The sequence below is a fragment of the Protobothrops mucrosquamatus genome, unplaced genomic scaffold (assembly GCF_001527695.2).
Source record: "Protobothrops mucrosquamatus isolate PMUCROS unplaced genomic scaffold, P.Mucros_1.0 scaffold385, whole genome shotgun sequence".
Classification (NCBI taxonomy): Eukaryota; Metazoa; Chordata; class Lepidosauria; order Squamata; family Viperidae; genus Protobothrops; species Protobothrops mucrosquamatus.
Genome location: NW_015386717.1, coordinates 19,604 through 31,179, shown reverse-complemented (window position 1 = coordinate 31,179; position 11,576 = coordinate 19,604). Strand labels below are relative to the sequence as shown.

The 11,576-nt window shown below is 37.4% G+C and overlaps 1 protein-coding gene across 1 annotated transcript; it reads left to right on the top strand.

Moving 5' to 3' along the window:
- Positions 1-249: 249 nt before the first annotated feature.
- IYD (iodotyrosine deiodinase) lies at positions 250-11,121 on the top strand. Its single transcript, XM_015815921.1, has 5 exons — positions 250-433; positions 4,133-4,312; positions 5,523-5,682; positions 6,933-7,089; positions 10,939-11,121. Exons 1-5 carry the CDS (start codon positions 250-252, stop codon positions 11,119-11,121), a joined length of 864 nt encoding a protein of 287 aa, XP_015671407.1.
- Positions 11,122-11,576: the final 455 nt, after the last annotated feature.

Here is an 11,576-nt window from a genome sequence, read left to right as displayed (position 1 = left end):
TTAATGTAACTTGGGGTCAGCTTTTGCAATAGAATTAAAACAAACAGGCCTAATTCTGGGAAAGAAGCCAGATCTTGTTAAAGGTTGAAGAGCAACTTCAGAAAGTTCTGGCTTCAGGAAATCAAGAGGGCAAAACCCTCTAAGTGGGTGGTTCTAATTATTTTTGTGCTATTTGTTTTCAATTTTGTTCTTGACAAGAAGAATTTGCTGTGTGAGGACTTGTGATACCACATCTGATATTCATTGATTATGACGTTTTCTTTATTAACTCCAGCTGTGGTGGCACTAATCTGTGTCTTGATAGGGATAATATTCAGAAACAGCAGGAAAACTCCCAAGACACTGCTGAGCACAACCAGCAAAAAGGCTGTGCCTTGCCCATGGGGAGAAGAAGGCTTAAAAGATGGGACTGATTTACATGCAGAGGATGAAGGTATGAAAGACTATTCCTGGCTGAGAATTTGGGGGGGGGGATTTGATCACATATGGAGAAGAACAGGTTGAGAAAGGCTGCTTTATACTAATGTTTAATTATTTGTGTTTTGGTGTTAATCTGTAACTCCTAATCAGCTAAAGACCAAATTATGGGGTGGTTGAAGAAATGAAATAGTGCTGGTGTGGTGCCTCGTGTTTTTGATGGGTTCCAAGAGGAGCTGAAAGTGGCAATAGCAGCTGCTCTTAGCATGAAATGATATGTGGGAATGACCTTGGGAGACAGGAGGAAGAACTGCAACCTAGACAATCTTATCTTCTTTCTTATATATAAATAAAAATGTAAATGTTTGTTTGTTCAAAATCTTAAATCTCCGAAAGTTCTTCACCGATTGCTTTGAAATTTTGACACAACGTTGCATTCGAATACGTGCATGTTTTTATATACCTACTATTACATAGATGTCACATCTGTGACACAAACGTGCGCTTTCTCTTTTCTTTCTTTTCCATTTAACCAGACTGAGCCACAGCAACGCGTGGCTGGGTACAGCTAGTAGTTTAATAAAATTTGAATTTGAATGAGGAGAGGTGGTGAAAGTGTCTCAGAAGGGACCCTCCCTAGTTTTGGGGAAAGTAAAAGTCAACAATGGAAGGAATACTTTCAGACTTGTAAGGTTCTGTTAATGTGACTTTATAGTGAGAGCTAGTTTGGTGTAGTGGTTAAGGCATTGGATTAGAAACTAGGAGATTATGAGTTCTAGTCCCGCCTTGGGCTTGAAGCCAACTGGGTGACCTTAAGCCAGTCACTTTCTCTTAGCCCTAGGAAGGAGGCAATGGCAAACTATTTCTGAAAAACCTTGCCAGGAAAACTGCAGGCACACATCCATGCAATCTCCAAGAATCAGATATGATTGAACAGGAGGGGGAAAACCCCCTTACAATAAAGGTAGAGCAGTTACTCTTTGCTATGCTTCTTTTCTGGATTACCTTGCAAGGCTAACATAGCTTGTGGTCCTCCTTTTTGGTTATGTAGAGTAATAACTGTAACTGATATAGGTAGCAGTGAAGCTGATCTGAGTTATGGGGAAAGAAAGCAGCAACAGCGTGTATGTTATTGACAAAAGCACTTTACCTGTCAGTTATTAACACTGTGCCTCTACATGTTTATTGTAATGTATGTCCCTGAAGGTTCAGTACAACGTATTCCTACCTAGATGGAAGGCAATGGAATGTGCTTAATCACAAATGAGGAGCTTTTCCATGGTGTGCAAATAACTAGATGCAGCTTTTATGCATGCCTTGTCTTTCCTGGTTTAATTTACTAAAAAGCTCAAAGAGCTGTGAATTATTCCAAATGTGGGAAAGAAAGTGAAAGAAATGTCAAGCCAATCTGTTCTGATAGGGTGGTTATGTGCTCAAGGCTGGATGCCTTTCCAGAATGAGCATTGCTGGTTCATGCAGGATTTTGGTTCCTCTTGTCCAGATGACCAATTCTAACACTGCTAGCTGTGTTGGGAGGAGGGCAACCTATAAGCTTTGCAAAGTAGCCAATACTACTCCTTCCTCTTATAAAAGATATGCCCAAGAGGGGAAAGGAGTCCATTGACTGACTCTTGCTTTAGGCCTGAGTTGTCTCTGCTCTTTAGCTGGATGGACCCATCAACTAATGTTCTTCTAAAGTCTTTCAGGAGTCAGTCTTCTTTGGAATTTCCTTATATTTGTTGCATAGGGCCAAATATGCATTACATTTAAGAATAGTAGGAATATGTCTATTCATGTGCCGAGACTGCTGTTGGGGGAAAAACATCTGGAAGAGGGAACCTTGTCTTACAAGTTTTCTTCCCTTTCTCAGTTGTTTTCTTGGTTTGGGTTGTGAGGGTGGTAACAGAAAGCTTTGCAAAGAAGAAATGAGAAAATGGACTGAACTCATACCACATAGTGTGTTGATTAGTAGGATGAAAAAGTCATACTTGCATTCTGTGATCAGGTTTTAGTCATGCTGATAAAAGCCAGAGGTTCACGGCTTTTAAGCAACCGTATGGCTTGGGTGCATTCAGAAGAGTCACTTAATAGCGTATGATGGCAGAGTGTGAAAAGTTAAAGCACTTTTTAAAGTCCTGTCAGCATCCGAAGAAAACAACCCAGAGCACTATCTTCAAAACATTAAGTGGCAAGCGCACAGAACACAGTGTTTTAGTATCATGGCTTTTTCTGCTAGGGGTCAGTTTTGTTCTCCTATGTTGAACCCATGGATCATTTCAGCCTCCTTTATATTTTGATCAGAAAGATATTTTCTTAAAGGTTCATGAACATTGATGATTTGCCATATAAGCAAATTTAAATGGCAAAGTAGGAAGCCCTTCTTAGGCACTAAACAAACAGCATGAGGAACATCCTATGTCATTAGTAGCCCTCCTCCACGGATTCTTTTGTTTGGAAATTAAAGAAATGGGAGGCATTTCTTTCTGCCTCTTTTTACTATGAAAGACACAAAACACTTAGCTGAAATAATACATTCTCACACTATTTAGGAAAAAAAGAATGTGTTTTTCTGTACAGCTTAGATTAGAATGTAAAGGGAGAAATCATTCGGCAGCTGCTCGCATCTTTTCTTTTCTTTTGTACTTTTCAAACATTGTAAACTGCAGTTTCATCTGCAATGGAATAGTAGCATACATAGATTTTTAAAACGGTGCAAAAATAAAATTTCAGCAGTCAGAGCATAAAACAACTAATTCATCAGCAAACCAGCTATACTGATCAACAAATCAAGGCAAACTGGATTGAAAACTTTTAAAAGCTTACGCAAACAGGAACCGTTTGATTTGGCACCAAAGTGATATTAGCATAATCATCCCATTCTTGAATTAGCTGTTGCTTCAGTCAGCAGCAGCAGTGTCACTTCCTTCCATATCTTCTTCTTCCTCTAGTCATTTGGATTGCCTGGAAGTGGCTGAGAAAGGCCTGGACTACAGGATGGAAGTATTGCTTTCGGCGCCTGGTGTCTTTCTCAGTGCTTCCTTCCTTCACCCTTTGCTCATGAGACTTAGGGTCAGTGCTGCTGGTGGGAAGAAGCACTTGTGTGACACTTCTCCTTTACTCCAACCTGAATAACTATAGCCAGGGAGGCTTAACACTGGAACTCCATCACCTTTGAGGTAGCCATTAAGATGTTTGCCTCAGGACACAGAGGCAATGTTTACTTACACTCCTGCTCCCAGATAAAGTTAGTGCCCAGAGATTGATCAGTCAAATATTGTCAATAGCAGGAAAGACAAATCTATTGTTCTCTAGGTTTTTAAGGTCCAGCTCCTACCTTAAAGCACAATTGAAGCTACACTTCATTTAAGCAATGAAGCTACACTTTGATACTTTCCATAGGCCATTCCTGGTCTACACTCATTTTAAGGCAATGGTTCTGCAAAATTTTAGCCAGAATTGTTGTTGTTTCCTAGCTCTATATGGAGGTGCCAGAAACTTGCCTTTTTCCGCATGCATCCCCAAGGCTCAACAAGTAGGAAAAGGTATTACTTCTGATAGTCTTCTATAAATATTACTTGTTTCCCAAAATATTCTTTGTTGATATACAATTAATAGGACCAAAGATTACAGTTTTTCTTTCCCAGAAGGAATACTTGAAATCCTTTACCCTATTTTATGTTTATTTTTGTATTATTTCCTCCACCTTCTCCTGCAGATGATGATGAATGGAATGAATTAGTTCACATCCCCTTTTCAACTGAGCGTTACTCTGAAGAAGACATGGTCAAAAGATCAAAGGATTTTTATGAGCTTCTCAAAAAGAGACGATCTGTTAGATTCATCAGCGATGAGCCAGTTCCAAGAGAAGTAATTGACAATGTGATTAAAGCTGCAGGTAATACCCTTTGTGAATGGATTTCTTGGAAATAATTAAAATCTAGAGTAGCTACTCTAGCATCCTGTTATTTTTCGCTTCAAAAATATTAGTCAAAGAGATATTGTATAGGAATGAACAATATTAGTAAGCAGATGGTGCGCTATGTGAAAATCTTCCTATAATGATTCAGTGTTGGTTTCAGTATCTTTCAAAATTTCTCTCCTAACATGATGGATGATAGAAAAATAGATAGAAATAGATAGATAGATAGATAGATAGATAGATAGATAGATAGATAGATAGATAGATAGATAGATAGATAGATAGATAGATAGATAGATAGATAGATAGATAGATAGATAGATAGATAGATAGATAGATAGATAGATAGATAGATAGATAGGCAGGCAGGCAGGCAGGCTGGCAGGCAGGCAGGCAGACAGACAGACATGTGTGTGGTGTGTATTCATAGTCTTGTACTGGCTTAAATTGTGGAAGAATTTGCATACTATCAAGACTGTGTGAAAAATATGGACCACAATGAATAAGCTATATTACAAAACTGGGCAAATGTAAGTGAGCTGTGACATAGACTCTTTGCAATTTTCCTCAATAATTCCCACACTGCTCATTTAACATAAGAAAAGAGCATGTGTCCATATAGTAAGAAGGAGGTCTACTAAGTTGAATTAAGATAAATACAACTGCTTGCTTGCTTGTGCTTGGGTAAATTATTTTTCAATTATAGCACAGGCTTTGGGTATAAACCACATAGTCTCAGGCAGTGCATCTCTAAGATACAGTATTCTAGGGAAGCTCATATAAGGTGAAATTGAAATAAACAGCAGTGTTAAACATATGAATAAGATAATTGTTTGGAAGCAAAAGTTATCCCTTATATCGCCTCTATGAGTCACACAGGAGGTGCCCACCTTCCCAAAGCTTTCTCTTCTACGAACAGAATGCTTTCTGAAGATCATGATCCATTACTTTATTAAAATTAGCTTTGTTGTTTCATGTTTTGATGATCAAAAGTTTTTAATCAGTTGAAGTTAATCTAACCAATTATCTAACTGACTGCTATAATCTTAGCACATACTTGTATCCCAGTTCCAAAAGAGATGAGGTAAACTTCAAAGCTGTGAAGCCTACCTTTTCTTTTATTAGAGGATCATCAGGTAGATTTATTTTTTAATCCAATAATATTTCCTTTTTATTTCAATTAAAGGAACATCTCCTAGTGGGGCACATACTGAACCTTGGACCTTTGTGGTTGTCAACAATAAAGAAGTAAAGCATAAAATCCGGGAAATCATTGAAGAAGAAGAAGAAATGAACTACATGAAAAGGATGGGAGACAGATGGGTTAATGACTTAAAAAGGCTGAGGTATCAATAGGATGATTGCTGCAACTTGGAGGGAGTGATCATTATCTTTCTTAGGTTATGGATATATAAGGATCAATAAAAATCTAGCCCATTAGTGTCATCTTTTTCCTGAGTACCAGTACATATTCCTAAAGATGACCTTTGTCATATACATCCTTTCATACAGTCATGTGATTATATACCATCTAATTCATCATGAAATAAATGTTTTTATTTTAATTCTGAAATGAAGGTTAGCAAATTTTTAAAATGGTACCATGCCCCCACTATATTTATTTTCTATCAGGTTTGAAAATACATTTCAGTTTGTTTATGCATTTAAATATATCTCTTTCCAGATATTTCCCCCCCCCCTTAAAAATACCAAATTCCACTTGATCTCTCACCAAACATTTTATAACAACCAGTTTATTACAACTGTGATTGAAACAGGAGAAGCCAAAGATGTGCTGTCCCAGCCAAGGCACTGAACACAATGCAAGGTTTTTTGTTTTTTGTTTAGATAGAAAAAAATGTAGATGTTATATCCCGCAGTTTTCAAAAGGTTTTGTAGAAGATTTTCTTTTTCTTTTTTTTAAATAAAATTTTATTAATTTTTATAATTAAACAATAAGTAATATGATGCATTTATAACACAAACCCAAAAAAAGAAACAATCCAACTCAATACATTATCGGAAATGCTCGGCAGTCCCCGCCTTGCCTCCGCCCTCATCCACTTACCTTTCCTTCCTACCTCTAGCCCACAATCTCTCCTCCTTCCTCCTTCCCACTTCTACATCCCCCCTCTTCCTGACCACCTCCTCGAGTGCAAGTTGGGGTACCAGCCGAGCATTTCCTCTTATCAGTACAATTATTATTTAACATATGAATACATCAATTTTGTTTTAATACCCCTAATCCCCTTCCCCCCCCCCTGAGCTTCCCGGAACCAAATACAGGACTAAAACAGATCATTCCAAGTCTAAATTACAATTTAACTAAACCAATATAATACTATCAGTATATACCTACTTTAACTCTAATAAGGCAATTAAATTAATTAAAATTAATTAAAAACCAATATATCTACTCAAAAACTATATAACATTTAACCACTCCATACATCTAGTATAATCTATCCACCTTCAACATTTAAACTTGGTTTTGTAGAAGATTTTCAACCAGACTTTTATTGTATAATACGTTTGATTTTATAACTAATGCAAATATTTTATGCTAAACAGCTGTTTAAAATTGACTCTGTCTTAGGACAAACTGGATCAAAGAATATTTGGATAGAGCTCCCTACCTGATTCTCATTTTCAAGCAGGTTTATGGAATACTTCCAGATGGGAAAAAGAAAACTCACTACTACAATGAGATTAGTGTTTCTATTGCGTGTGGCATCCTCCTTGCTGCCTTACAGGTATGCTTGCAATTTGGGTAAGAACAAGAACACAATGAAATATAATCAATATGGAGGATTATGCACAATCATCATTTTTAGGAAATTAGCACCTGCCTTTACTTCATTGTACATTTTATCTTAGACCACACATTTGAGGAAAAAGAGAAGTTGGTTCTGTCTTAATGGGAAGGTATTTTAAGCTGTACACAATATTTGACCGAATATACAGCCTGTTGTAATCTTGGGGGATTGAGGATTTTCATTTCAATCTATTGAGCAAGTTTAGAGCAAAGTTAACATACTAAAATCCCATGGCAATCTGGCATTGTAATATAAAGCACATTTATTCTAAACAATTTATGTTGTATATATTCCAGCTAGAGCACTGCAAATAGCAAACTTGGGCCCTTTGTTTTAGTGGACTCAGCTTTCTCCAAATTGTTCTCTTTTTTTTAAAGAAAATAAGTCTAAGCATAAGTTTTTGTAAGGCATATTTGGGACTTATCCCTACTTTAAGATACTCAGACTGATTTATGGATTTATAATGGCACTCTGAATTATGAAAAGTACTGAAAATGATTTAATGATGTCATAGCTGAGAGAAATTTAAAATCCTACATATTCATATTAGAGTTGTTCATAAACAGATTAATCTATTTAAACAATGCAATAATTTTTGATAGGTTTTTTTCCTTTTGTGTAAAGATGGTTGTAAAAAACAAGTTAAGTAGTTCTGCTTTCTCCCTGTTGCTTGTCACCTTTGTGGCACTTTCTCCCATTAATAGACCAATCATTTCCTTGACTTTTTTCTTGTTTTTTATATGTTGAAACAAGATTTTTTTGTTATTTGTAACTTTTGTCACAAGGCTGAGTTCATTTTGAGCCTTAGCTTTCCTTACGTCATCTTTGCAGGCTCGGGCTATTTGCTGATATTCTGCCTTAGTTATGTACCCCTCTTTCCACTTTTTATACTTGTCCTTTTTGTCTTTTAATTTATCAGAGAGTTCTCTATGCAGTCATGCTGGTTTCTTTTGAGAGCTGTTATTTTTCTTCTTCATTGGTATTGTACTAGACTGGGCTTTTATAATCTCAGTTTTCAAAGTTTCCCAAGCTTCTTGGGTTGTTTTCCCCTGGAGGATTCTCATCCATGGAATCCTTCTCTAAGTTTATTGAAATTACCTCTCTTAAAGTCCAAGACTCTAGTTTGACTTTGTTCTACTGCTTGTGTTTGCATAATGTTGAATTCAAATATTTCATGATCATGCCCCTCCAAGATTCCTGTAGCTTCAGCACCTTCTATCATTTCATCTAATCAAACAGGTGGTAAGGAAATAGAGGGATTCTCATTATTGAGAATTAAGTCCAATATGGCTGATCCCCTAGTTCCCTTCTCTACTTTTGAGGAGACAGAGTTGTCTGCTAGGTTTGTCCGGAATCTGTTTGACCTTCCACTTGGTGCAGAGTTTGTCTCCCAGTTGATGTCAGGGTAGTTAAAGTCCCCTATTATTATTGTGCTGTGCTTCCTATGTATCTTAGTTAACTGACTAGCAAAAAGTTCATCTATTTTCTCTGGTTAGGTGGCCTATAGCAGGGCTTTTCAACCTTTTCACCCATTGTACCACTTTTAGGATATGGCAATATCCGAGTACCACCAGTCACCTAGCAAGGTGTCAAAAACTTGATGACCAAAAAAAAAAAAAAGGAAAAAAGTGATAAAGTACAGGTAGTCCACAACTTACAACAGTTTGCTTAGTGACTGTTCGAAGTTACAGTGGCACTGAAAAAAGTGCTCCCCAAGCCAGGGCCGAGCAAGACACCTGCCTGCCTGCCCGGCGGCGCTCTTCCTCCTGTCTGAGGTTTTCATTGTTGTGAGTATTTCTGTTGAGGATTGGCAGCGGGGGTGGGGTGGGGGTGTTTGGTTTTTATTCCCCCCGTCTGCTGGGTGGTTGCAGCAGGTTTTGGTCACTTCACATGACCCTGGGACACTGTGACCGTCATAAATATGAATCAGTTGCCAAGCATCTGAATGTAAATCACAAGACCCTGGAGATGCTGCAACATTCCAGCTGATCGGCACTTCTTCTGGGCTCAGAAGCGCCAGGATCAGCACCGAGCTCCAGCTGGAGCCCGGTGCTGATCCTCGTGCTTCCACTGAGCCCTGAAGTCCTGCAGCTCCAGCCATCTCTCACTCAGGCTTGTGCAGTGCTGCCACCGGTTCAGCTCATTCCCCTCCCCGCTACCACTTTTCTAAGATGGTCGTGTACCACCTGCCAGGTGCCAATGTACCATAGGTGGTACCCGTACCACTGGTTGAAAAGCCCTGGCCTATAGTGTACACCTGTGGCAATGTCATTCCCCCCCCTTTATATTGACCCAAATGCATTCAAGAAAGTTTTCATCATTGTGCTCTATTTCTGTAGACATGTAGTTATTTCTTATATATAGTGCAACTTCACCTCTTTTATTTCATCTGTTTCTTTTAAATAATTTAAATCCCTCTAGCTGTGTATTCCATTTTTGAGTTTCATCCCACCAAGTTTCCATAATGGCAACAATATTATATCTGTCCTCATTTACTTGAATTTCTAATTCACCCTATTTATTCCTCATACTCTGTGCATTGGCGTATAGACATTTGAGTCCGTTTTGACTGACCCTGTTTTTACTTTCTACATAACCTGTTATGTGCCTGAGTTCCCCTACTTCTTTACCACCTGTTTGATTAGTGCTGTTGTGGAGGAGGAATCCAAGCTGTAACAGCAGTTTAACATTGAAACCAATTGGCTTTCTTCTGCTAGATGTGTTGAGGCCAGCAAAGACTTTTTTTTTTTTAGATACCTGCACTGAGTGAAGGTGAGACTCAATAAAAGGTCCCTTTGAATTCTATTGTTCTGTCCAGGTCTATTGCAAAATTCAATTCTTAAATACGTTTCTATGCGTCTCTCAAAGAAAAGCCATATTTGTAGTTTTTGAATGATAGCTTCACATTAGAAGACCTGCAGCATGAATTGTTGAGTTTTTGCCCCTAAAAGGAGAAATAAATAGCAAGAATTATGTATACGGTAAAAACAATGAAACATTTTATATAATCTTTTATGCAGGGATTTTATAGACCATAGCCCATTTCATCAGAAAGAGATGCTATGATAATTTGCTTGTCTTTCTATTATATGATTCTGGGGTTTTAACAACAGGCTGAATCCCTTTTGAATTAAGTATAGCATAAGTTGCAAGATACATTACAAACTGACATGTACTGTACATAAGCATTATCAAAATGCCTGAAAACAGGCTAGTTACAATAAATAGATATGGGCATAATATGATGAATACCTTATGATTTTTATTTGACTGAAGAACAGGTAATTGTATTCACTTGAACAGAAAATAATCACATATCATAAATGTATATTATACAGTTATGAAAATATACCAATATTGAAAAGTATATAATTGCAGTACTTATACTTTCTAAAAAGATCCTGCATGTTCAAGCATATACTTACCATCAGATAAGCAAATATTTATCTATTATCTATGTATCTATCTAATCATTTATACAATTGTTTGTATTCCACCTACTCACAAGTGGTTTGCTATATAAGAACATATAAACATTAAACACGTATAACAAATCAGAAAAGCTGGTTCTGTCTACAAAGGTCTTAAAGAATTGTTTCATTTTGACAGCCATCTTAAGTTGGGGAAGGGTTTCTTGGGCTGAGGGACAAGGTACTCCAGAGTGAAATATTGTGAGGAAAACTTGAAGCATGTGGGTTCTTCAGAGATTTATAGGGCATGAGCAAAGAGGATAAAAAAATGCTTTTCTTACAATATGTTCATATTTGGTCCTCTTTTTGCTTTTAGAATGTGGGCCTGGTGACAGTTACTACTACTCCACTGAACTGTGGCCCACGCTTAAGAGTTTTGCTTGAGCGCCCAGCAAATGAAAAACTGCTTCTGCTGCTGCCGGTTGGATACCCCAGTAAAGACGCCACTGTGCCAAACTTGTCCAGAAAGCCACTGAATAACATTATGGTGGTTATATAACATGGAACACTTTGGAATAGACTTTGGTATAAGAACCACCTGAAGAACATTTTTTCTTCTTGATTATTTCTGTAATTCTGTATTCAAATAAACGGAAGCGTTTTTGCATCTAAATGTGCAGGCTTCTTCAGCTGTCTCTAGGTACCTTAAAAGCTGTAATAAGGAGAATGTAAGCAACTGAATATAATAGTGAACAACCAAAATGCAATTAGAATAATTGATGAGTATTATTGATTATTCCAAGGAAAAAATCCAGTGGGGTTTTAGTGACTTTACTCAACTGAGTTTATAATTATATTTACATTTAACTTAAATTTACTTTCTTAATATTTGAAAGCATTTGATTTGGTCTCTCTCTCTCTCTCTCTCTCTCTCTCTCTCTCTCTCTCTCTCTCTCTCTCTCTCTCTCTCTCTGTCTCTCTCTCTGTGTGTGTGTGTGTGTGTGTGTGTGTGTG